The sequence below is a fragment of the Ciconia boyciana genome, chromosome 17, assembly GCF_034638445.1.
Source record: "Ciconia boyciana chromosome 17, ASM3463844v1, whole genome shotgun sequence".
NCBI lineage: Eukaryota > Metazoa > Chordata > Aves > Ciconiiformes > Ciconiidae > Ciconia > Ciconia boyciana.
The window spans coordinates 5725396-5752183 of record NC_132950.1 but is presented as its reverse complement, the minus strand read 5'-3'; the positions used below and the strand labels follow the sequence as shown (position 1 = coordinate 5752183).

Below are 26788 nucleotides of genomic sequence, written 5' to 3'. Positions count from 1 at the left end.
TACCCACCTACCAAATCAGCAGCTTCCAACCTTGATTAGACTGCAGAGCTGGATAGCATGGGGTTTATATTACAGATCAGAGACTTCTCACAGCTTTTTTAAAAATGCAGTCTGACCTCTGTTCTAAAGCACTTTAGGGAATCTTTGTCCCAGATCTTGAGAAAAAGGTAGAGCTATAAATTAAAATTGCATTAGTAGTTTCTTTGGTGGTCTGCAGAGCAGGAATGAGAGTAGCAGGGAATTTTTTTGCATTTATAAAAGTTATACCCCAAAATTATATGCAGTGCTTTAGCATGGAAACACAGATCCACTAAAAAAAAAAAAAAAACGTTTAAGCACTGTATTGCTCAACAGAGAGGAAATGGCATTACTGAAAGACCTGGTACGTTAATTGCTGTTTCTAGAATTCTCGTAATCCTATATGTCTTTGTGATATCTACATAAAAGCATAAACCTCTCATTCTTTCTGAAATAACTCTTTCTATGCAGTTTCATATACATGAAATGTACAAATCTGAACACTTTTACTTGCAGTTGGGACTATTTCCAGGTAATTTCTTGTTAGCGCTTAGAGAACTTTGATCCAGTTTTAGCTGGTCAATGATTTTTTTGGTGCTCATTCCGCATGCAGGGGAGGAAGGAATGTCCCATCACATTAACTAGAACACGGGTTCCCTGTAAGGATGTGGGTATCTGAAAGCAAGCCCAGGATACAGCAACCCCGCTGGTTTGAAGATCTACTCAGAATTCACATTAATTCAGGAAGAGGTACACAGATCACATGGAAATGCAGCGAGTCAGAGGAGACCAAAGCTCAGCTAAAAAAGCTACGCATAGGACAGGACAAAGTTGGGTATCCTAGTCCACTCTGAATTTTAACCAGATACATACAAGTGTCATTTGTTGTGTGGGAAAAGTGATCCAAATCATGTCATTAATTCATCCCACCTGACTCTATGCATGCAGTACAGGTGAGTTAAACTCTTAATCTAAGATGACTTTATGCATTTCACTGGGATTTCAAAATTCAGCCTGTAGATCTAAGCATTTCAGACAGATTCAAAAAGCAGTTACTTGGTTTAGTGATTTTTCTAGGACACAGACATTTAAGGTTGCACCATGGAAGTTTGGAACCTTTAATATTTTGGTGGTTCTTTGAACATGACAAAGCAATTCCCCCTCGCTATGCAAGTCCAAACCAACACTCCAGATTTCTCTTCCAGTCCCATTGGAGGATAAATCTAGCTAGAAACCCCATTTTATCTGCCTTTAGAAGGTAACTTTCTATCAGCAAAAAAAGCTAGTAAGATTATTTAATTAATCAAGAAAACAACAGCTTTTGGTTCATTTTCCTGGTCCTATTATTTCCCAACACTTTTCAAATAAGCCTTTGTTGACAGATCATAACAAGGTTTTGGCTGTTAAGAAGAATCCAAACAAAGTTTCAGCTCAGAGTACTCCTAAAGTAGGAGAAAATTCCCCAACCTGGTTCATCTGTACTGGGTGATGGGAGAATACACCAAGAGGTGGAGATCACTCTAAGCAACACACATCTAGAGAAATGGTCATCCTGGTTATCCCACTGAAGTACAAAGGCAGGATCATTCATCTGCTGTTTAGGCAAACTTTTGGTGCTCAAGAGCCTTGAGGGCATACAACATTCAAATTGGAAGTCTCTGATTTCAAAGTTTTGTCAATGACTTGGTCGCTTCTCAGCAGTGACATTAGCCCAGGCCACATTCAAGCTAGCATTAGCAATTCAAAGCATCACAAAGCAAGGACATAATCCTTACAGGAAGTGGAAACCTTCGTTTCCTACATTTTCTAGCAGCAAAATGGTAGAACCCTAAATTGACAAAAACAGGGCAAAGTGGGGAAGGTTCCCATGGGAGAGAGGTTAACCCGCTTGTTTCAGATTTCAGCTAAGAGTTTTCAACACCAGGGCAACCTCAGTTGACTGAGGGGCCTCAACTTTCTAGGTAGTGAACACAGCAACCAGACCTCAGCGACCAGCTCACAGCAATAACTCTCCTCACACATCGCATAATGAGGTCCCATCTATAGCCCCAGAAGTTGTTTAACCCTCAGAAGTGACTTATTCCAGGCTACCAGCCAAGTGAATGCTTAAGTAGAATATATGTAGCTATGATCTTCACAGGCTGGTATTCATCTTGTCTCAGAAATTGTTTAGGGCAGAGAGGTTAAGAAGAATAGAGTGCAGGTTTAAAAAAGATTTGTTTCTAAGAGACACTTCACTAGATTCATTCAATTTAGTGAAGAAACTAAGGTTAGGAGAATGCCTTTTAGAAACTATTGTCTCATAGTAATTTAATACATAGGTTTTCAAAAGAAGACAGAAAGCAGTTAAGAAATGTTGCAGTTCAGTTAGATAAGAAGCTATCTCATTAGTATGGATTAGATCTAAACACCTTAAGAATAGCTGTCAGCCTCCTTACAAGGCAAATCCTACACCCCTTCCTTTTAGATTCTACAAGCCAAGCTACCCAGAGCTTTTAAGGGGTCCTGTCATATCACAGACTCACTGACTAGTCTAAAAATACCCCTGAAAGTAAGGAGAAAAAGACAGGGATCTAGATAAGGCAATTAGACCTGGTTTAAAGAAAATTCACTGATCAGACAGGCATCATTCTCAAATAGTGTTATTCAGCACAGCATCTCCTATCATAAGGGGAAGGAGTCTTCAGAAAGACAGAAGAGAGAGTAAAACTCCTAACTCTGAGCCTGAACACAGCCCACACATCTCTCTCCCCAGGCAAAGAACCAGCAGAGCTGCTGCTTGGGGCTTTTATAACAGCATGAGGCTGGTTAATTGGGTTTCACCTGCAGCAGGTGGGTGTTTCCAACACTGTCGGCATCTGCTCAGACAGTTAATGTGACCTTGTATGTAAAGGTAATGGTGTAACTGCAAGCAGACTGTCTTTCTCCAAAATACCAACACAGACAATAACCAAGATAGAAAAGCTTTTTTTAACGTTGTTTTAAATGTCTTTGCTTCAATGTACAGGTGTTTTCACTCACTCATGTTTATTTCAATGATATTCCAGATTTGGAATAATAAAGGGGGAAAACTGGGAGCCAGGAAGGAATGGGATGAGAAGACAGAGGGACAGGCCAACCCTGGACTTTAACTGAGGGGCCGCAACAGTCTGGAGAAAGGGGCCAACAGGAACCTCATTAATTCAGCAAAGCCTCTCTACCTGGGACAGCTTAGTCTCCAAGTGCAGGCTGGGACCTGATCTTCTGGGCAGCAGCTCTGCAGAGAAAGACCTGGTGGTTCTGGCAGCAACAAAGTGAATGTGTAGGTATTCGGCTGGAGATACACGGAAGCTCCTCCGTTCATCTTAAGTCATTTGCAAAACCCTTAAGATAGAAAAAGGAGTTGCATTTCATTGAAAGCAAAGCAATAAGATATCCCAGGCAGCAATAAACCGGCATCCCCCAGCATGCTCTGAGGATACACAGAAACAAATAGCCCCAAAAGCAACATTTGCAGATAGGTCAGAGGTTCTGCATTTGCTTTGGCTTTGTTTTTAATCCCGTTCCCATGCCCTAGGGCAATGCAAGTGAGACAGAGGTATTGTGACAACCCATCCTCGCTCCAGAGGGGGGAACGAGGCACTTGGCAATCACTACGACTCACGCTGTTCAGGCACGAACGCAAAACCCCTGGCTCCAGCACTGGAATCTAGGTGCAGGGTCTTTGGAGCAGAAGCAGCAGCAAATAGCCCATCCCTGGAGAGCTATTCTCTGCACAAACAGCTGCATAAACAGCTCTGCAGTGGCAGTCACAATCTGGCTCTGGAGACTTTTATGTCTCCGGTTTCTAATGAGGATCAGTTTAATATTTTTTTTAACATCCTGTCTCCCTAATAAAAGTCAGCTCCAGTGTGGAATTGGCTCTAAGAATTGCAGTCCCCTGATCATAAATGCTTTCAAGAGATGTGGCATGGTGATCAACACAAAGGTTGGATTAAGGTTTAGACTGTAGCTTTTGGGAGTCATACAAGTCGCTAATTACACATATAGCCCTTAGCACAGCAATGTGTAACGCTGCATACTACTTTGGGAGAGATTCAAAGAGAAATAACATAGTTTAGCACTAAAGTAAGAAAGTTCCCTGTAACATTAAACAGCAGAATTTCTCTCCAAGCAGAGGTTTGTCTGTGTCTCCTTAGCAGGTGGCATCCTGAGGCTCTGTTAAAGCCCAGAGATAACAACTCCTACACTTGCTGAACAGCAGAGGCCAAGAGCTGGAGTCTCCAGAAGTCATCTTGTACCTAAATTTCCATCTGCCTTCTGAAACATGGTCTTGGCTGTGGAAAGCCTAAAGAGTGCTAATACTTCATATAGCTAAAGATATCCCACAGCCTCCTTGGGCAGAACAAAATGGAGCAACTGTCATTATTGCTACTCAGGTATCAGAGCGAGATTAGATCTGCCATCAGGCGTACCTCAGTCCCACATTGCAGGCAGCAGGGCACAATCTATACTGAATTTGTTTAGGAGTTTCTTTCATTTAACTGTCTTTGCTTTGAATGTATGACACCCGTACAGACCAGCTGTCGAGTACAGATTTGACAGATGTGGCTTGAAAGAACACAGGAAAGCGCGCAGCAGCCTTGGGACTACTTTGTATTAAAGCAGAGAACACAGATTACCTGAGACACAAAAAGAAGTTAAAACTGCCTCGGCCCTGCCTGTTCTGTATTGGCACACAGCTGCCACTTAGTATAATGAAGAAACAGAGAAGAGAAATTGGGAATTTGAAACCTGCAAGATTCCTGGCTGTTAAGATAATAAGCAGTGCTTTGCACGCATATGCTTTTAACACAACCAACCGCAGATCTGACGGGAACAATGAAAGGTAGGCACCGCTTAAATTGCACCATTTTCTTTCTGGTCACAAGTGTTACTTTGCAGGAGAACTAGTCAGAAGTGTTTCAATAAAAAGCTGTTTGCATTCAAAAATAGCCTTTTTATCAGAAGCCTTAAAGACTTTCCAAAAGAAAAAAGACTAAAAAGTTTAAACTTTTATAGCCTTCCTTGAAAATATTCATGTTTTTCTGAAACTGATTTTAGATGTTTCAAAGAATGGTATCAAAATGATCTCTAGGTTTTAGCAACAGTGATTGCCTAACAAGGTCAATTTAAAAAATTTCAGCCATGGTTTCAATCTCATTCTCAAGGATTCAAAGCTAAAATTTTCAATTAAGATTTTGAAAAAATCTTCTCCAAGCATGCAGAAATGACAAATTAATTTGGGAAATGCTTTGAAACAAACAAACAAAAAATTGTCAAGCTTTTATTTTAGCTTTCCTTTGTTTTCCAAAAGTAGGTGTCATCTTTCAATCAGCACCAACATATAGTATGAGATTTGTGTTCACTATACTTGCATGTGTAATGATGCTGGTATAATTTGCAGCAGATGTACATTTGGGGAGAAATTATTTTCCTCAGAATCTATTTGTGTGGGAGGATGAAGTATGGTTATAATGAAGGTGCTGTGGGAGCTGAATGACTTTGCATCTCAAGTACAGGTGCACTTGGGTGTAACTTAAACATAGTTTGCAATCTCTCTAAATGGAGCATTTATAGCCAATTACACTTGTCATTCACCTTGCAAATACGTCTATCTAACTTAACAGCATATGCAGTAAGCAGAAAAATAAAGGATATTCTGTTAGCTGACAGCAGAATAGAGGTGTAGATATCAGCATCTGTATATATTGCACATTTGGCAGATTTCTGAACCGAAATACAATGAATTCAAATAGTGGCCTCCAATGCCCTTATTCTCTCTGCATCAGAAGCCTCCTGTCAAATGTAATTTCCTCCAGGAAGACATGAACCTAGCCGAGACTTTCCAAAACCTGTCCAAGTGATTTGGACACTCACTTCTCATTAGTATTAACAGCAAATGGGCATGAGCATCTCCTAAACGCCTTTGGAAATCTCTGACACTTTTTTTGTGGCTGTTAAATGACTCTTTGGACAACCTGCACCAGAAATGACAAATTTCACATTTCTTTCCCTGTACTCAGATATTCATAATGTCCATGTACCAAATGTCAAGATTTTCCCTCAAAAAGACAGCCGAGATGTGGTAAGATGGAGGGGAGAGACAGACTTTTGCTGTGTTTGGATTAAAGGACAAAGTTCACATTCCAAAACTGTCTCCTCCGCAGAGGGCTGTAATACCAATTTCAAGATAATACCACATTCATTGCCATCTTTCTGTCACCGCCCTAGGCAGGCATGTCACTGCGATGGGAACAGGGATGCAGAGGGGTTACATGGCTGCATGTGTCACATGCACTGAATCACAAGCACCGCCCTGGAGAGCGCTAACATGGAGGGAAAGGAAAGGCGAACTACCGTCCGTACACCTGATAACATGTCCTGCAGAAGGGAACAGCTATTCTTTTGAGATCCAAATTTTTAGCATTACACCTTAGATCATATTTAGTCCCACGTACGGTTCCAGGAAACACCCTCCCTGTCCATAAGAACAAAATGTGAACTGAAGAAAAGCAAACTCATTTGTAAACTGACAACAGATTATATTCTCCCCTTTCCCCACCAAACTGAGGGCCAGAAAAGAGGTTTGTAAGAGATTTCATTCCTGTTATATCCAGCTTCCACTTCTCACACCCTTGGAAGCCAGCAAGCCTTGTAAGCCACCTCTCAAACCAAAAGCACTGCGAATCCTTTCAGACTGAACTGCCATCTACCACTCTATGTTTGATTTCACCATTAAGCCTCTAGTAGCTTTTCTTTTCAAAGCCCCAACAAAGTAAGACTTACCAACAAATATATATGCAAATAAGTGAGTAATATTGAGCTTTATAACTCCCTTACATGGCTTCTTGATCTGTTATTTAACTGACATCATTTCCTTTTTTTTTCAAATGTATTTCATGTATATATGTCTGTTTTCTATAATCTCCATTTCTCTTATCTCTTGTATTTTAATAAACCACATGTCCAGATTCAGTATCTTCTTTAGCAGCCAGAGAGGGAGATATATTTGTTCATTGCAGTTATTAAAATTCTAAACATCTCCCTCCCTTTATTTGATTTTAGAGAGATTCTGGGCATTTTCTCAATACCAAGAAGATTGGATTCATTGGAATTAACTCTGAAAGAAGTCTTGCATTGAAACTTTAATTTCAGTTCAAAACTGCATCAATTTAAGGTATCCCCAGAAGATATGGACAAGGAGAATATTTTTTTTATGAACTGTTTTCAACACTAGTTTAAGATTAAACTAAAATTGTTTTCTGCTTCTTAACACTGAGAAAAAAACCACAAACAAAACCTGAGACCATTATTTCACTTTCACGCATATTTTAACTCCTGACAGGACTCCTGATGGCCACTTTGCTTATGCAAGGACAGACTTAAACCTTTAAATCTGACTTTTTGGGCATTATCTTCCCTGTATTAGTGGAATCAACTACTTAAAACAGAGTTCTACTTTCCTAGGGGCTTTCCTACTAGTCTGTCACTGATGACTTTTACAGAGAGAGAGCATTATGTTAAGAGGCTCATCTCAGCAATTCCAGTATTAGCTACCAAGAGAGACACCAGCAGTGACTCCACTGCTGTTTCGCAAAGGATCAGCAAGATTTGTCTCCTAGTTTTCTCTCAGCTTTCTGTGAACTCAGTGTCCTGTAGTTTTGTGGAAAGACGCTCACTGGATATATCGCTCTATTCACAGCTGTTTAAATGTACATCTTGGCCAAAGTGGGAGTTGCAGTTTACTGAAATAAGACTGTAAAACCCAAAGTAATTTTAACTCCTCCCCTTGCAAACATACCTTCCCACTCAGAATAAGAACAGTAGATGCACATTGCAACTTCAGGGGAAGGAAGTGCTTATGTGGAAAACTTAAGAGCAGTGACCAAAATCAGGGCCCTTCAGTCCCATGCCAGTTGAAACTTCCCTATCACTTCCTAATGCCATCTCAGACCTGTTAGCCACAAAAAACTCAGAAGATGCATAGTTTCAACTTTCCACCCATTCCCTTGGGGCCACAGTGGAAGAACAGCAAAATTAATGATCCAGGCTGAAGAGTCTTCGCTACATTGCTCAAGAGAGCTGGAATTAAGAGTGCCCCAGCTTTGCTGCTGTTATTCCCAGGACTTTCAAAAGCAACCAATCATCAGTTGTGTCTGTTTCTCACTGAAGAAATTAATCTGAAACTCACACTTTCTCCCAGCAGCGTTCTGCCACCTGCCTGTGCATACTGCATTTCATCACTGGTCAGGTCATCAATCTCCAGTCTCAGCACAACTCTCCAGAAGGGAGCCCTCCTACTTCACGTACCTGTCCATGCTGCCATCTAAACACCCTCCAGACTGAAAAGAGCCAGAAGGCAAATCATCTCACCCTAACTCAAGCCTCTGAATGCCCTCTGCAGGTTCCTCTACTGATTATAGACACAGCTTAGTTTAGACCATGTTGCTGCCTTCCAGACAATAAAAGTTAAGGAAGCGAATCCTACCTCGGAGAGGTTGCTCAGCTGCCTTATTTAAATCCGATAACGATGCACTGCAGTGTCAGCCCTCGAGCCTATCTTCCCATCTCTTTTACCAGGCTCAAACACACAATGAATAAGAGATCTCACCAAAGGGGATGCCGTGAACACTGCACTGTGCTCTGTGCTCCCTCAAAGCTCTCGGAGCAGCGTAGCCACCACATCTTTTCCTGGGTTTTATCATTTTCTCCCCCTATGAGAGGTCAGTGTTAATGCAAACTCTTGCACCAGTCACTGCTGGTTCTGTAAGTAATTTCTCAATGGTACATATTTTTCAAAGCAATCTGAATGATAAAAAATTTAACCACATTAAACTTGCACACATACCTTAAACCCGAGTCTGTGCATGGTCTTGGGGCTGAATGCATACAGTCTTTTGGTTCAGCGTTTTAAAACGGGAGCATAGTGCTGGTCTGGATGCCTTCCACGTAAAGTCAACAGCAGTCGAGAAGTCCTTCATGAACTCCCTGAATCCTTCTGCAATTCCTCTTCTGTGACTCAAAGCCTCAGTTGGATTTGGTTGGGGGAGCTTGTTTCTTTCTTTTGTTTTGGGGTTTCCACCACTTCTGGGCCACGAGGGACAGGAAGGTGTGTTTCTATTCTGAGATCACGGATTGAACGCATTGTCCGAGAGCAAAGTATTGCAATGTAAAGTATTGCAAAGTAATGCAGACTGCTTTATAGCCAGATCCTGTTGATCAGAAATGCTTACCTCATGGACTTCATCTCAGCTTTGTGACCAGATGTAGTTGTTATGCTCATCCACAGCTCCAAATAGTGTGGTTGGTGTAGCTGGAGTTTGGTGTGCTGAGAAAAACAGGAAGACCGCCTGTAGCTCGCCCTGCAACTAGCTGGAGGCCAGCAAAAAGACACGTCTGGTGAAGCAAATTCTGTACCTTATGCCTCATACTCTGCCTTCAAGGTATAGCAAAGCAGGTCAGGGACAGCCCAGTCATGACAACCTACACAGTATCCTTTTCTGGGATGAAGGCAGGAATCCTGTTGGTGGTGTGTATGGCATCCACGCCAACTTCCTCAGCAGCCTCCTGGCACACCACAGCACTTCCATCAGAGAAACAGGGACAGCTGCCACCACCAGAGAGTCAACAGCTGGACTGCAGGCATGCGCCCATCCGTACCGGGATGAAGGGCTGTTTTCAGGGGGCTGGGGTGACACAGCAGCACCTCAGGGCCTGCACAAACACAGGAGAGTGCTCTTGGAGGGCCTCTGTTGGGAGGCCAAGCATAGGGAAGCACCTCAGGCCCACAGAAACATACTGTATGGCTCTTGGAGGGACAATTTCAGGAGGTCAGATGGTAGAGCAGTGCTTCAGGTCAGGCCTGTTGCAGGTAATACCGTAGCACTCTCGGAGGGCCCATTTTGAAGGCCAGATGACATGGCAGCACCTCAAACCTGCACAAACATGGCACAGTGCTCTTGAAAGGCCAATTTCACGAGGCTGGGGACAGGGCAGTAGTTCAGACCTGCACAAACACTGCATAGCGCTCTTGGAAAGCCAATTTTGAAGGCCAGTTGATACAACAGCACCTCAAACCTGCACTAACATGGTGTAGCGCATGGAAGGCCAATTTGGTGAAGCCAGGGATAGGGCATTCCCTCAGACCTGCCCCAACTTGATGTAGTGCTCTCGGAAGGCCGATCTGGGAGGCCGGGAATACGGCATCGCCTCAGGCCCGGCCACGCACGGCGCAGCGCTGCCGCAGAACCGCCCGTCTGCCCGCGACGCGCCATCGCCTCACGCGTGCCCAAGGCGGGAAGACGCTCCACAGCGCCTGCGCGTGGCGGGGCGAGGCAAGGGGCGGGGCCTGCGCTCGGGGGCGGGGCCAGCCCCGCGCGGGCGGGGACAACCGCCTGCAACGGCGCCTCACGCACGCGCACGACCTGCGCGCCACTTTCGGGCGGAAGAGGAGGGACGCGGCGCAGCGCGCATGCGCTATGCTCTACGGAAGCCTGCGGGCCGCCTCTAAAGGCACGGCGGTGGCGGCGGCTCCGGCCTAAAGCGAGGGCTGGAGGGTGTCGCGGCCGCCGGCCGGAGGTGAGGGCGGGATGGCGGCGCCGTGAGGATCTCGGTGAGCCCTTCACCTCCGTGGTCGGCGATGGGCACGGCGGGGGCCTGGGGCCTGGAGCGGCGGGAGGCTGCGGTTGGGCAGGGCGGGAAAGCGGCCGTGGGGCGGGCGGGCGGGCCGGGGCTCGCGTGTGAGGGGAGAAGCGGCTGAGGGCCAGAGGGTGAGGAGGGGGCTGTGGTGCGAGCGTGTGGAGGATCGGGGCCTATGGGGCAGGCTCAGGGGGTGATGGAGGCCGTTGGGGGCTGGGTCCCAGATGGGGAGGCAGCTGTGGGGCAGGCCTGGAAGACAGGGGTGAGGGCTGAGGGCTCCGAGAGGCCCCACGTCCCACACCGGGCATAATGCACAGGGCCCACAGGCGGCCGGGGGTGACTCAGTGTCTCCTCTCTCGGTTGCAGCACACGCCGGAGCAGGCTGGATGCCCGCAGGCAGCAGGACACTATCACAGGCTGCCCGGGCACTCGGCAGGGGCACAGGACTTCTCTCCCCCCATACACAGGTCTCCTTGCCAAGACTCTACCTTTGTTGTGTTGGCCTCCCCGGGGCCAGCCCCAATTACTGGTACCAACTGCTGTTAAGGAGTGTATCTTTCCAGTCCGCAGGCAGAAACGAGGGTGGTGGTGCTGGGGCTTTCCGTTTCTCCCTGCTTTTGCACACTTGGCTTCGCCAAGCCTGCACAGCTGCAGAGGACATGGCAGAGCAGAGGTATTGCGTAGACTATGCCAAGCGTGGCACGGCAGGCTGTAAAAAGTGCAAGGAGAAGATTGTGAAAGGAGTGGTGCGCATTGGAAAGATTGTTCCTAATCCTTTCACGGAGTCTGGCGGGGACATGAAGGAGTGGTACCATGTGAAGTGCATGTTTGAGAAGCTAGAGAAGGCCCGGGCCACCACCAAGAAAATTGAAGACATCACAGACTTGGAAGGGTGGGAAGAGCTACAAGATGGGGAGAAAGAATTAATCAACAAGCACATCTCAGGTGAGACACAAGGCAGCACCTGGGTGACTTTTCTACTTTACTCATTTTCAGGGTATGCCACTGATTGCCATGCAGCCGTGCCTTTACCACGAAGTCCTCACTGAGGTATTAGTATGACCTGGTGGCAAAGTGGGTAACGCTGCTCAAATCTGTGTCTCAGCCCTGTAGGAAAGGGAAGAAGTAGTTACTTCTACAATAGCACTTCTTAATTCATTTGTCACAACTGATTATGGAGAAGATCTAGGTGATTTAATTCACGTGCAGATGCGGGCAGATAAATCCCAGGAGGAAGTATCAGTTATTTTCCATTTTCAGCTTTTTTCCCATGATCTTTAGTAAATGATGTAGTCTTTTAACTTTTGATATCTGAAAAATGTTCCTTTGTTTTTTTTCTCCTCCATCCCCAGTTCTTTTAAGACTTGTTTGTTGCAGTATATGTGACATAAAATGTTGAGGGATGTATGAGATTATTTCTGACTGCTGGTTTGAACCTTGCTGTTTTACAGAAGCTAATTCCAAGGCTGCAAGTACACCGAAGAAAAAAGTGATAGTTCAAGCTAAGCTCACTGCCACAGGACAAATAACTACAAAAGATCCATTAGCTCTTATCAGTCCATCGCCAAAGAAGTTCTCTGGCTTCACAGGTAGGACTTAAGAAACTGATTCTGGGAAATCCTTCTCTTCTAATATCAGCGTCAGAGGTGTTTTAACTTGGCTCAGATCAGTAGTTTTTTATCTATAGAAGATGGTTTCGTTTTAATAAAATGGTTTAGTTTTAATTACTTTTTAAAAATCTGGTTTCCCAAAAATTGTTAGTGATTTCTTAGGCTGTCAGTCTTGAAAGAACTGATGTTTGAGTTTCTAGTATTCGCAAGGAAACAAAAGTTTATGCAGTAACCCACATTGTCAGGCTGACTCCACTACTGCCTTAGTCCGTTGGCCAGTTTCAATCAAACTGTGAAGGTATAGACTAAAGAGATCCCATGTGGAGCTCAAAATCTGTAAAAAATTGGTTGTGAGTGATTCCCAGTTGCAGTGTTCATGGAATGGAAACCTGTTACTCGTCAGCAGCTTGTCCTGAGAAACAGCTGCCAGCAGGACAGTGTGTGAGCACGGACTGACCTGACACAGATGTGTAGCTCTGAACCACCCAGAGCACGTGTTGCCACATACACGGCCAAAGAGATGAGTAGGAGTGTTAGTATTATGAGAGAAGAGGGGATGGGGACATTTTTTCCCCATTTTAGAAATTATCTTAGGATTTAGAAATTACCTTGCTGTGAAGGGCAAAGGCCTATAAAGTAGGAATAAAACAGAAGCATCTGTCAGCAGGAATTCCTTTTCACCGAAGTTTAATCATACTTGTCTGGTAGAATTAAGGTCTAGAAAATTCTGGTGTACTGTGAAGAGCAAAACTAATGAAAAAATAGTTTAAATTTTTTTTAATTATAATTAACATGTAAAGTCACAAATTTTGCCATAGCACACATCATTATTCAGTTCTGAAGCTTTGCCAGCATACTGGGATTGTTCTTTTCAGCTTGCCAAACAGAGGTGGCTTCAACTTCAAAATTTGCACCATATTCTACTTGTTAAAAAAGCAACTTCTTATGTCTTTGATGCAGCCAAGCCAAAGAATTCAGAAGATGTCTCTGCAAACTCTTCCCACAAGGCTAGCCTATCTGCAAAAAAATGTGATCCGAAGCACAAAGACTGCTTGCTGCGAGAGTTCAGGAAGCTCTGTGCGATGGTTGCTGAAAAGCCTAGCTATAATGTGAAAACACAGATCATCCAGGACTTTCTGAAGAAGGGATCTGGAGGAGGTATGATTCCTGCTTGGCATTCTCAGCATATGAAAGCCCTCTCAAAATCAACCTCAAAGTATTATTTCAAAAGCAAGGGTGAAATAAAATCTGATTGCTGTGTAGTCCAAGCTGTGTGCTGTGATGGTTTCTGAACTATGGAGATAATGTTTGCAAAGTGAACTGTTTATCCAAACAACAAATTCGGATAAGAATATCTTAGTCTAGGATTGCGGGGAATGTTTGTAGGTGCTGCCAAACTTAGTGCTGACATCAGATTTGGAGGACAATTGTGGGTGTTTCCCCTAAGAAATCTCCTTTCCTGTGAAGCAGAACAGCATGGTGGAAAAAGGAAGCCCCAGCTGCGGGATTTTTTTTCCCAGGGTCACGCTAATGGGCACAAACAACCAGAGCCTGTACATGACGATAAATTGTGACAGTTTCTAATGGTCTGTGCTTTTTTTTCCAGATGGTTTTCATGGTGATGTATACCTGACCATTAAGCTGCTGTTACCAGGCGTCATTAAAATTGTTTACAACTTGAACGATAAGCAGATTGTAAAGCTGTTTAGTAGGATTTTTAACTGCAGCCAAGAAGAAATGGTCCGGGACCTGGAACAGGTGAGTACAGACAGCAGTTCTCTTAATTTTTGCTGTTCAGTCCCCTTGGTATGGAAATTCTGTAATGTTTTTTTTTTTTACGCCTATTTGAAAGATTATTAGCTTGACTGTTAGAATGGGAGTTGGTGATTATTTTTTTTTGCTTTAGCAGTTTTCATAGCACTTTCTGCCATCTGAAACATTTAGAAAATAATGTTTGAACAGAAAACAAGATGTGAATTCACCTGCAAAACTTTAGAAAGCAAGACTAAAATATCCAAGCAAGTTGGGCTGCATCCACTTTGTCTAACCTGCTTTGTCTAGCGTATTCCTATGTACGTGATTGATATTACTTTTTTGTAACATCACGTATCAAAAACTGTGATTCAATTAACAGATCTGTTACTGGGACCTTAAGTTGGTTCATACAGTTAAGCTACACTCATACAATTGCAAGTGCTCACATGTGTGCATTTAATTCCTGTGCACAGGAGTTGGTAATTGACTATGCACACTCCTGATTTATTGCAAGATGGAGAAAATGAGTGAATTAGATAATGAAGCTAATTCTTTCACCTCTGTTCATTACCTTGGTATATACTGCCTTCTAGTGACATCACTAGACTGTTTCAGATCCTTGGATTTGCAAGTGGATTCATCCTGAGGAAATAAAGGGTCCGTGATACTGCAGCAGTGAAAAATAGAGCAATGAGATGATACTGGTACTCTTACTTAATCTTTTCTTGCAAGTGAAACAGCTGAGAAGCTTTATTCGGTGTCGTGGCAGCTTTTTTCTAATGTTTGATTCCAATTGCTTCATGCAATCCCAGCATCATTCCTATGCTTTATCCTACTTATTGGAGCCATGTTGAATCCCCAGTGGCGTCCCCATTCTCTAGCCATAGCTCTGATCCACACCCTTATTTTGTTTTTGGAGACAGGGAGATGTTTCCGAGACCATACGCCTCTTCTTTGAACAGAGCAAGTCTTGTCCTCCAGCAGCCAAAAGTCTCCTGACCATCCAAGAGGTAGATGAATTCCTAATCCAGCTATCAAAGCTTACTAAGGAAGACGACCAGCAAAGTGTGCTGCAACATATCACTCGCAGGTAAGGAAAGTAATCGGCCTCTGAAGGTTTACCCTAAAACTAGGAGTGGTTATCTACATATCACAAGCTGGAATGGGTGAAAAACTAATCATAAGCCACAGAGACTGAACTTAACATCTGTAAGCTGCTATTAGTGTTTGATTAAGACACCTTGACTGCTGACCAGCAATGGAGAACATGTATGGCTCCTGTTCATGCCAGAGAATTTCATCCTTGCTTGTCAAGACACTGTTCAATCAGTACTAAACAAGTGGCTTGCAGAACTACCTTAATGGTACTTAGCTGTTAATTAAGCTGCTGTTCTTAGGTATGTTGGGAAAAGCCTTCAAGCCATTTAGACATGTTGAAGATTCTTGGTCTGGCTCAGTTGGGGTTGATCTAAGGCCGAGGATGTTACTATCATTTACTCTTGATGCGTTAAGTGAATTTTGGAAGGTATGTCAACACTGAGGCAGAATTAATCTGCCTCAAACATAAAGATGCTAAAAAGCCTTTTGGATATCCTCTTGTGCCTCTGTGATGTTGCTAGTAACACATCCTCATTTGAGTTTTAACCCTATGGAAGGGGAGGACCTTTTTTTTTACAGGGGCCTGGATCAGGTTCTTTATTTCAGCTGGAATGTAGTTCAGTTAAATGTCTGCCATATCTGAATCTTCTCTTGCACTTCAGATGTACGGGCAATGACCTGAAATGCATCATCAGGCTAATTAAGCATGACTTGAAAATGAACGCTGGAGCAAAGCATGTGTAAGTCTTACCTTTTATTGTGAGATAAAACCAGAAGTGGGCATTAGCCTCATAAGCCAGGAGCAGCAGACCTGAGACTGATCCATGTTTCCCTCCTCAATTTGTTAAAGGTTGGATGCTTTGGATCCCAATGCTTATGAGGCGTTCAAAGCGTCACGCAACCTCCAGGATGTGGTAGAGCGAGTCCTGAAGAACCAGCAGGAGGCTGAGAAGATGCCAGGTCTGAAGCGAACCCTCAGTGTGGAGGCCTCTCTGATGACCCCGGTTCAGCCCATGCTGGTAATGTTGGCTCCCCTGCAATGGTAACCTTCAGCCGAGCAAGAGGTGGAGTCCTCATATGTACTCTGAGACCCTCACCTTTAAGAATCAGTAGGCGGACAAGTGACTGCATATAGTACGAGCTAATAGAGCATGCAGCGCTGATTTTTATGTTAAATGCCACTTTATAAAAAGTGGGTTTTGCCAAGAGGCCAGTCAGTGTTCAATGTACTCAGTACTTGCAGCTTCAGTGACACTGCAGAAGCTAAAATCTTGACTCGCTTTCCATCCAGAAGTGACTTTCTTGTTTGTTTGTTTGCTGTCATTCCAGAAGTTGATCCTTTGTCTGGAAATAGCATAAGCTTTTCATTGGATTAGAGATGCAAATAAGTTTGAGGTTTTGTTTGAACAAATCAGAGTTAAATATTTACTTCTGGGCTAAGCGCACTCCTACAAAAGGCACAGTACGTACACCTTTAAGTATTTGGAGAACATAAACACTGAAAAGCTATAATTATCTGGGCATATGCAGGTGATGCTAAGTAAATGACTAATTAAGAAAAAACTTGGACTGGATATTAGAGACCCTGGACAGAAAGATCTACAAAGGAATTGGTAGCCCATTCATTAAATTAGGTAAGGGTAGCTTTATTTGTAAATATATCAACTGAGTTTGTTTGGAATTTCTCTCTCCACCTTTCTAAGGCTGAAGCCTGCAAGTCAATTGAGTATGCCATGAAGAAGTGCCCAAATGGCATGTATGCAGAGATCAAATACGATGGCGAGCGGGTGCAGGTCCATAAAAATGGAGATCATTTCAGCTACTTCAGCAGAAGCCTCAAACCTGTCCTCCCTCACAAAGTAAGCACCTATAAACTGTCTGTTCTGTTGTGCCAGCATTTACTTTCCTCCTCTGTAAACACAACTGAATTTCACAACAGTTTCTATAGGCAGGGAGGATACCTTCTGTTGTAGACTTTTTTGTCTAATTTGTGTAGGTACTCGGAATCTGGAAAAGCAACGATTAATAGAATTGTAATCAATTCGTTTTGGTGGACATTAGGAGCTTGAAACTACAGTTAACCTATGTGCCTTAGAGTCCTCTTTATGCACTTTATGCATTTGGGGAGGCTTGAGGCCAGTTGCGTGACCTGGTTATATTTGTTCAAGACTCATTTTTCTGTTTGTAGACTGTGCTGTCTATACCACAGTAGAAAATAAAGCTATTGTAGATATGCCTACATGTGCCTCAGACATGCTTCTGGAGAAAACATCTCTTCAGCCAGTAGACATGTATTTTTCTTTTCTTTGTTTCCCAAGGTAGCCCATTTTAAGGACTTCATCCCCCAGGCTTTCCCTGGTGGGCAAAGTATGATCCTGGATTCGGAAGTTCTTCTGATTGATAACAAAACTGGCAAGCCACTTCCTTTTGGGACTCTTGGTGTGCACAAGGTAAAAAAAAAAAAAAAAAAAAGATCCTTTGTTGTGGTTGGAGGCTGTTATTCTGCTGACTTAAGTGCGCTAGCATGTGATCTATTAGCACAGGATAATTTAGGAGATCTGGTGCTTACTAGAGCATGTGGAGAAAAAATAAGATCCCTGAGAAGGCTGATATTAATGAAAAGGTACTGCTCTGATATAATAGATTTGATATTAACCTGATCACTAGCAGGACAGTAAGGAAACTTCAGCTCAAGATAAATACTAAAAAACCCTTGGAAAATCTTGCAATTCTGTTATTGCTTATCATTGCTTGTAGCAGTGTATGGCAGATTGGAAGACCAGAATGATGCAGGGAGTATTTAGTCCATGTGAATATTATGTAGTGCTTATGTCTAGACTAAATGGTGGTGAAAAAGAGGCCGGTAAAATGAAAATTAAATTGTAAGTGCTTTAAGTTAAAGTAGCCATTAATCTGAAGTCTCTGGAATGCTTGTTGGTTTTTTTGTTGCAGCAGTAGTGACAGATGTTATGTTGCCTGAAGTCATTAATATTTGTGGCATTATTTCCCTGTCACTGGGAAATTAGCATGTTTTATTTTCTTAGTTTGTGCTTTGACACATTCAGTCTAAATCTTAATTCTCAGAATACTTCTGTCTTTTAGAATAAGCCTAAGCTTATTGTAACTGAAAGATTATGGAGATAAAAATACATCCTTTTGTTTCTGTTATTTTTCTAAAACTCCATGTTGCTGCTTGCTATGACAGCAGATTTCTTTTAATAGATTTGAATTGTCTTTCAGAAAGCTGCTTTCCAAGATGCCAATGTTTGCTTGTTTGTGTTTGACTGCATCTATTTCAATGACATCAGCCTGATGGACAGGTGTGTATCTGGCACAGTGTCAGAGTAGCCTGACACGTTTTCCAGCATGAACTTTCTGGAATACACCACCACTGCAGAGGGAGCAGTTCACATTGGCTGTTAAGACTGGCCATCTACCCCTGTAAAATCAAGACAGCACGGGAGAATCCTTGCTGTGCTACGGAGTTTCACTATGGAGCTCCATCTTGCTCTGCAGTTCCAAAATATCAGGATTAACTGCTTTTCAGCTGAACTCAGTGTGGTTCAGTACCCAGCTCATCTTATGTCCTCTGAAACTAAATGCACTTTTAACACAAAACTTCTATTTTATAACTTCCTGGAGGAAATAAGAATTGATTGTCCTTTCTGGAACTCTGTAGGATAAAACCATTTAATTATTTAAATACCTTTTCTCAATGTTCACATGACTGGTACTTCATGTTGAAATTGCTTGCTTGTCCTTAATTATACTTACCCTGGTAAACAGGCCTCTGTGTGAACGTCGTAAGTTTCTCCATGATAACATGGTTGAAATCCCCAACCGGATCCTCTTCTCGGAGATGAAGCATGTCACAGTGAGTTCAATGTTACAATAGCATGCATGGTGATCTCATAGATTGCACTCTGGACGCTTCACTGCTCCTTTACCGCATGGCCTTTTTTATGATTAAGGCTGTAAATCCAGCGATTCCCTGCCTGCCAAAATGGTTCTATTTCTGGTCTGTGTGCAAGGCTTCTTGAGCTAGCGTTGTTCAAGAGGGCCATGCCTGTGCTCCCATCTTGTCTCGGCTACAACCACTTCAGTAGAGTCTTAACTTGTTCATCTCTTTTTTTGGCTTCTTAATGATTTTGTAGCCATTGTAACTTCGACATTGTTAGGAGGAGAGCTAAAGCCTGTTGCAACTTAGCCTGTACTGTGCAATGCTGAGCTGTGTAGAGAAGACTCAAGTATGATTGAAGGGAGCTAGACTGCTTCCAGTTCCCAAACTGGCAACTTCAAGTGCCACACAGCCCAGATACATCCTGAGTGCTAAAAACTGCATTTAGACAGCAGCATGCTCAGTTTTTCCTTTGATTGTTATGCACAAGTCCTATGTCCCATTATTTTTCCCCAGTGCTACTGATTACTGTAGCACCTTGGTTTTGGTGGAGAATGCTTGGACATTTGGGGCAGAGAAAGCATTTTGGGAAGAAGAAAAGAGCATAGGTCGCAAGGCAGTTAGAGAAGTAAGCAGGCACTGCTGCCTGAGGAAACTCTGATCTTGTATGTATGGGACATACTCAGCACACAGTCAGTGTGGCTACCTCGTCTCCGAGGAGTATTTTTTAACTAGCGAACCCTTCTCTTGGGGCATATTCTCAGCTTAGTCACTGGATGTGCAGCAAAGAGAACACGTATGGGACTCTCCTTGGAAAACTTTTATGAAATTGCCCGTTCATCTCTCTGCAGTTGCTTTGGTTTTAGTGTGCCACTGCTCCAAATAGAAAGCCTGAAGACCACAGCCCTCTGACAGTCTTGAGCTAACCATGATTCCTGTCCTTTTCAGAAAGCTTCAGATCTGGCAGATATGATCACCCGAGTCATCCGTGAGGGACTGGAAGGACTGGTGTTGAAAGATATAAAGGCAGGTTCACCTTTACTCTTCACTGGTGTATGCTGGGAACTGGGGAATAACAACAGACAGAGGTCTGTGGATGAAGCAGACAAGGCTGAGCATCCTTGAAACATCTTTGGGTTTTTGTCGATGCTGACATCCAATCCAAGTTGCCCCTTGTATATCTGAGCGCTGCTGTGCTCTTGTACCGCTAAGCTGGATAAAAGCAAGGGCTATTTGAGGAGACAGCTGTCCACCAGATGGTATTTCAGACTGGGGGTTCTTGCCTTGTTTTGCACAGGGTAATTATGAACCAGGAAAACGACACTGGCTGAAAGTGAAAAAGGACTACCTAAATGAGGGTGCAATGGCTGACACAGCGGACCTGGTGGTGCTGGGAGCTTTCTATGGACAAGGCAGTAAAGGTAAGTCTCTGGAGTTGGCTTAAGCCAGAGATCTGTGAGTTCAGAAAACTCTCAAGTTTTTCCCCATCCCAGGCCTCCTGTAGCATTTGGTCTCCTACCAGAATGAGACTGGCTGTAGCAGTGACTGTCTGCTGCAGCCCATCACATGCCAGGCTGTGAGTTTACTGTGGGTTAGTTGGCCCAGCAAAGCCTTGGGTCTTGGGCTGGGCTCTTACGCAGCGTAGAGGTGCTCTGTTCAGCTTTGTATATGGGAGCTGATGCTGTGAAGCCATCACAAGTCCAAAGCCCTTTAACTCCTGAAGATGGAAAAGGGTTTTGGTTCATTACTTTGCTTTTTGAAAAGCTGTGGCTTGTCCTGTAGCAGATGTGAACCACCCTGCTCTCCCCTCCTCAGGTGGGATGATGTCCATCTTCCTCATGGGCTGCTATGATCCCAAGAGTGAGAAGTGGTGCACTGTGACCAAGTGTTCTGGTGGCCATGATGATGCTACCTTGGCGCGTCTGCAAACAGAGCTGGATATGGTGAAGATCAGCAAGGTGAGAGGGGCTCTGGCATGGAGGCGATCAAAGGGATGCTCAGCAAAGGGCTTGATAAAAGCCGCCTTCCTGCTGAGCTACAGTTGAGGTGCTGGCTAAATGCAGAATCAAAGTGCTCTGCTGGGAATGAACAGAGGCTCAATTAGAGTTAAAGCAGATAAACTGCTCTGACACAAATGAGACGTAGGTGCAGCCAGCTCCCAAAGATGAGTCGCTGCCTGAGATTTGTACTCGGACACTGAGTGGGAAGCCAGGCACCATCTGTTTCCTGCTAAGACAAAGTTTTCTTGGGGAGAGCAGAGCAAGTACCATTTTTTTGGGGCATATTGAGATTGGTGAAGACAGTCGCTAGATGGGGCTGCAGGTGAGAAATGCCCGAGTCAGACTATTGTCTTGTGGCTAGACAACTCCAACAACCTGGCATGTTGGAGTTCAGACTTTTTGTGAGTGACTTGTTTAGGTGAGGAATCTTATTTTTCAAGGCGACATATAAACAGCTGAATTTTAATATTTACTTGATATCCTGAAAGGCATTGGCATAAAGGTTATAGAATCTTTAAAAATGTGTAGTTTTCTATGAATCACAATTGGAGCAACAATTTTCCTGTTTTACATATAGAATGACAGTAATTGAGAGCTGTTACAGCTAATTTTTGTGATTCTCTAGATCAGAGGAACTGCTGCAGACCAGTGCACCTTGCAATGCAGCTAAAGCAAGTTTCATCCGTACAAGGGCCATGTAATACCTCTATGCTAATCTACTTCTAGGTTATCTTCCAGCAACTTCTTTTGTAGAAATAGGTTCATATATCATCATACGTGCTAACATTTTGGTTTTGTGCTTTTAATTAATAGGATCCTAGTAAAATTCCAAGGTGGCTGAAAATTAACAAAATCTACTACCCAGACTTCATTGTCCCAGATCCGAAGGTAAGTGCTGTCACAGTCATTTAACTCTGTTTTCCATAGTTTTCCATTCCCCCCTGATAGAGCAATCTACTACACTTCATTTAAGTGTACAAATTGTCTCTGTTACAAGATTAGTCTTCATACTTGGAACAGGAAATTAAGAGCAAGTTTTTATCTCTGAGTCTTGCAGGTGCATTTGAGGCTAAGAGCTTCATGAAGAAATCATACCTGCAGCACTTCTGGGAAATATTCTTGTGCACTAAATTCCTTCCAGAAGTGAACTTACTTTAAATTTGGGGCATGAAAAATCTGACTTAAAACAGTTGAAGCACAACTGTAACCCAAAAGTTGCTATTGTTTTACAAAATTTATCAGTATGTTTTGTGCCATGTATGTCTGATTAGAAGAGGTGTTATTTAGAAATTGGCATTATATATTAGTTGAGGATCTCTGACTTGCTGAAAAAAATATAATTTTTTCTAATTAAGGTGACCAAGAAGGTCAGTTCGTATATATGGAACTCTGTGTGCTGTGGTGGGGAGGGGGGTTGTTGTAGAGGTAGAGGAACACAGATGCATTAGAGTTAGTTCATGAGAGAACACAGGAATGTGATGCGACTTCCTCAATACTGTGTTTAGAAAGCCCCAGTGTGGGAGATCACAGGGGCTGAGTTCTCTAAAGCTGAAGCCCACACTGCAGATGGGATCTCCATTCGCTTCCCTCGCTGCACCCGCATTCGAGATGACAAAGACTGGAAGACAGCCACCAACCTCCAGCAGCTTAAGGTGAGTTAACGCAGTATGTCTGCAGCGTGTGCGAGAATAAGTTCTGACAACAGCCTATATTTAAAAAGACAAATTTGGATAGCAGGGTGTGTAGTGAAGATATCTGCTGACTGGTACCTATGATGGCATGTTACGTTTCCCTTTATTCTAGGCTCAGGCTGCTTGCTGGATTATTTTGATGTGAATCTTATTCTTTCATGGGCCTCTCGAGTCTCTTGAGCTGTTGTGTTGCGCACTTTCAGGAAGGTCTGTGCTGGCAGCTAGTTGTATCAGCTCTTGTAACAGCCTTCATGGTGAGGAATTTCCTTCCTGAAAGAGGTGACCTTTATTCTCTTAAGTGTTTATGGTCATTCGGTCTCCCATTAATTGCTGAGATTGGGGGAGGCATCTGGGAAGTGACTGAGGGTGCCTGGCCCAGTTCCAGTGCGCAGGGGCCAAATGGCAGATTGCCAGGACCCCTGGGGCTGCACCCACCCCACACAGATTCTACGCCTCCTTTACTGATAGAAACCTGTTGGCTTGCTGCCATCCCCAGCAGTAAGTCAGCTGTTGGTGAGCTCTGTTCAGTCTAGTTATTGTCATTTGGGCTGTCTTCACACTGCCTACAGGGATACTGGCAGCAGATGTAAGTGCTTGTTATGCCATCGAAGCAAGGAGAGTGATTCAGCCCACCTGCTGTCCAGCAGTCTTTCTGGCTCCCTGTGCAGGTAGGGGAGAAAAAGGTAAAATACCCTCTTCAGACAGACTGTTCCCTGAGTGAGCAGTGGGTGTTGTTCATTTTTCAGGCTAGGGAGCCAGGCTCTGAAGAGTTAGTCTGTCTCGCTCTGTAGCAGATCATGTGAATATGGCTCTTGGTACCTCCTGGTATGGCTTCCCTTAATGTCAAGCAGCTGGGTGGAATGCAGAGAGCTTGAACAAAGTTGACAGGAAAATGGCTAAAGAGGTGCAGGAAGAAAAAGCATATGAGCAAACACTTCAGGGGGGAAACAAACAGGAGCACATGCATTACGGCTCGCGTCTGGTATCAGAGGTTTCACTGCGGCTAAAGGCAATGCTTTGTTTCTGGTGGGACAGGAGCTGTACCAACTCTCCAAAGAGAAGGCTGATTTCAGTGTTGTTGCTGGGGAGGAAGATGAGTCCACGGCTGGCAGCAGTGGAGAGAATGAGGGAAATTCCAGGTCCTCCACACCACACAGCGCTATTAAAACCCCCCCGAGCAAGTCACCTGCAAAAGCCCAGAAGCCAGAAGGTAAGATGGCCCTTTCCAGGGAGAGGAACCTCAGGGTGTGTTCGCTGCGTTTGGGGCAGGCTGGCTTTCGATCTTTGCCTTCTGTCAGATGCTTGAAGATCCCATGGCAGCTTTCATGTGCACGTCAGGGTTAATGGGCAAAGCTGTTTAGACCCTTGGTTTGGCCTGTGTTGTTCACAGCATGGATTGAATAGCCACAGCTCTGAGGTGTGCTGGGATTGAGAGAAGATGGAAACGGCACTGATGATGCTGTTCGGGTTGGTGCTTAGGCAACTCATTTAGACAATAAAAGCTCTCTGAGATTATATGCTGCTTAGAACCTAGCATATCTTGAACCTAGCAGAGTCTCAGTTATAGTGAGTACCAAAACTACTTTGGAGGGATTTCTCTGGGACTGCAGTCGCCTTTAATCTTATTAGATAAAGGTCCTTAGCAGACTGTATAAGACTGGTCTGAAGAGCAAACCTGCTGCTCCTGTTCCTGCAGGTCACATACGCTTTGGTTAGACATTTTTGGCCATGAACCAGTATTTAATTTTATTTGGATGAAATTCATGCATATAATAGGGCACCTGGATGGAGGGGATTTCCAGGTAGTAAATTGCAAAGCTGTGAAATGAGTTTGCTTCACTAGTGCTTTGTCACTGGGGTGTAACTTGAAGCAAATTTCTGAGCAGTTTCAAAAAGGCAGTGTGGTGACAGCAAGGAGGGAAGTTGAACAGCAACATCCTGGAGCTGAGGGCAGGAAGATGCCCTGCGCCATTTGCAGTAGAAAAATGTGTCTTACTAGTTACATTCTGATTCATGGATTTTTCAGAACGGGGGGGAAAGCCTTTTACCCTCTTCACTCTTCTCTCCCCACTTTAATACACAACCAGTATCTGGACAGAGAGCACAAATGAGACAAGTTTTTGTTTTTAGAAAGCAAACCAGTCATTGGATCCCCTCAAAAATCAGAGGAGAAACGAGGGGAGAAGCGAAAAGCATCTGAGATGGACGACAATGGAAAAAAGGTACGGACAGCTGGACAGCAACCACTTTGGGGTGGGAGGAAGCAGAGGCAGTTTCAATTGTCTGTTCACTTTTGGCTTCCATCTGGAAAAGTCTTTGAAATCTTCCTATAGGAGCACCCTAATTAAAATGAAATATAAAGGCAGAAATAGCAGCAACAAGCCCCCTTGTAAAGGAGGTGGATGGCTGCAGCTCTCTTTTCCTGTCTGCAGAGCTGGCATAACTGGATTTGTCATGTTAAAGGCCAGTACTGTGTGTTCACCCACCAACAATGTCCTGCTCCACTAAGTGGTGTGCTTGCTGAGCAGCTACTCTTCCTGACTGCTGCATACGGAAGAGTTGGGAGCTGTAAAAGGAGAGAACTGTCCTTTCTAGCCCATTGTGCAGCAAATTGTAGGAGTGGATTAAGAATCACTGAGCTACAATTTCCTGATAAGCCTGGAGTAGCTATTTTGATGTAAAAGCAGGTCCCCTCCCAGTGCGGTTATGTTCTCCTACTTTAACTAAGAAGCATTAGCTTGTAAAGACAAAGACATTAAGATCGTGTTTACTGGACCATGTCGGCATCATCACTGAGAGGAATAATGGGGTAATAATTCCCCTTAGCTGGGAAGCACTGTTCAGCTGTAACATCTGGCTTTCAGAGGAACTGTATGGGTGTTGCTCTTGCGTATGATTTAATGGCAGTCCAAAGAGCAACTTACAGTTATTAGGCATGGGATTAGAATGATAACCTCGGGAACTGCGAATGGACTCGTTCATGCCTCAAAGAATTTACTGTGCTTTCTAGACCGATCTAATGTTTTTGCCAACCTGTGCTTCTCATCCTCTTTCACAATATGCAGACACTGCTGGACATATTCACTGGTGTGAAGCTCTACCTATCGCCCTCTGTGAAGGACTTTGACAAGATCCGGCGGTACTTTATAGCATACGATGGGGATCTTGTGCCGGAGTTTGACACGGCCTCAGCAACACATGTTATAGGGGACATTGATGAGAATCCTGATGCTAAGCGTGTGTCTCCCAACTGGATCTGGGAATGCATCCGGAAACGGAGACTGGTAGCCCCATGCTAGCAATGTGGGGCAGCTGACCAGTCTTGACACAAGAATTCCCTGAAGGAAACAGCTGAGAACTAGGTAGGTGGAAGAAATGGTGAGGTTCCTCTGTGGAGACATGGATAGAAATAAAATGCCCAAGTCCATCAGAGGTAGTTACAAAGATCCATAGCAACCATATGGAATTAATTAAAACAACTCTCTGAAGACATGTCACTGCTGAATCCATTTTTCTGCCCACAATGTAGAACACTGCCCTTGTCTAGGTGCTAGCTTAGCCTCCTTGGGTTTTTAAAGTTTGGGTATTTTTATAGATAAAGAAATAAAACAGAAGCTGTTTCTCCTTTGCTGTCAGGACTTATTTTCCAAAGGTTATTCTCTGCCTGGACAGGAAAACAGACCACCAAATATGTGAAACTATTGGCTGTATTGCCAGGATAATTTTGCTGCATGGCTACAATTTACATGAAGGACACACATCCTCCTGGTTTGACTTTTCTTTCCTGTCTTTTAACATTCACAGCACAGGTCTGTATCCAGTAGCAGTTTATACCTCTGCCGTAGGTTTCATAATAAAACTAGGACACCAAATAAGCTTCCATTACAGCAACTGCTGTAGCATTATTGAAGCATCCTCTCGGAGTGTTTGTTTTCTAGATTATGTTGCTCATGTGTTCTGCTATTCATGTTTCTACATGTAAAAGCTGAGAAAGGAACTCTACCATCTGGATCTTTTAGACCTCCTTCTCTGAAGCTGTTCAAAACTATTCCAAGTACT

At 43.8% G+C, this 26788-nt stretch overlaps 1 protein-coding gene across 4 annotated transcripts; it reads left to right on the top strand.

Moving 5' to 3' along the window:
- Positions 1–10510: 10510 nt before the first annotated feature.
- On the top strand, positions 10511–26350 carry LIG3 (DNA ligase 3). 4 transcript variants are annotated; one of them, XM_072882242.1, is made up of 21 exons: positions 10517–10651; positions 11044–11144; positions 11241–11622; positions 12129–12266; positions 13248–13445; positions 13894–14045; positions 14966–15132; positions 15803–15880; positions 15991–16159; positions 16844–16999; positions 17459–17590; positions 18381–18460; positions 18927–19014; positions 19987–20064; positions 20336–20459; positions 20854–20996; positions 21852–21926; positions 22544–22690; positions 23765–23939; positions 24860–24951; positions 25795–26350. In XM_072882242.1, exons 2-21 carry the CDS (start codon positions 11064–11066, stop codon positions 26026–26028), a joined length of 2889 nt encoding a protein of 962 aa, XP_072738343.1. In that variant the 5' UTR covers positions 10517–10651; positions 11044–11063; the 3' UTR covers positions 26029–26350. The 4 variants fall into 4 exon arrangements, with proteins under 4 accessions (XP_072738344.1, XP_072738343.1, XP_072738341.1 ...); XM_072882243.1 differs by lacking the exon at positions 11044–11144 and having other exon boundaries at positions 10511–10651; XM_072882240.1 differs by having other exon boundaries at positions 11044–11622.
- Positions 26351–26788: the final 438 nt, after the last annotated feature.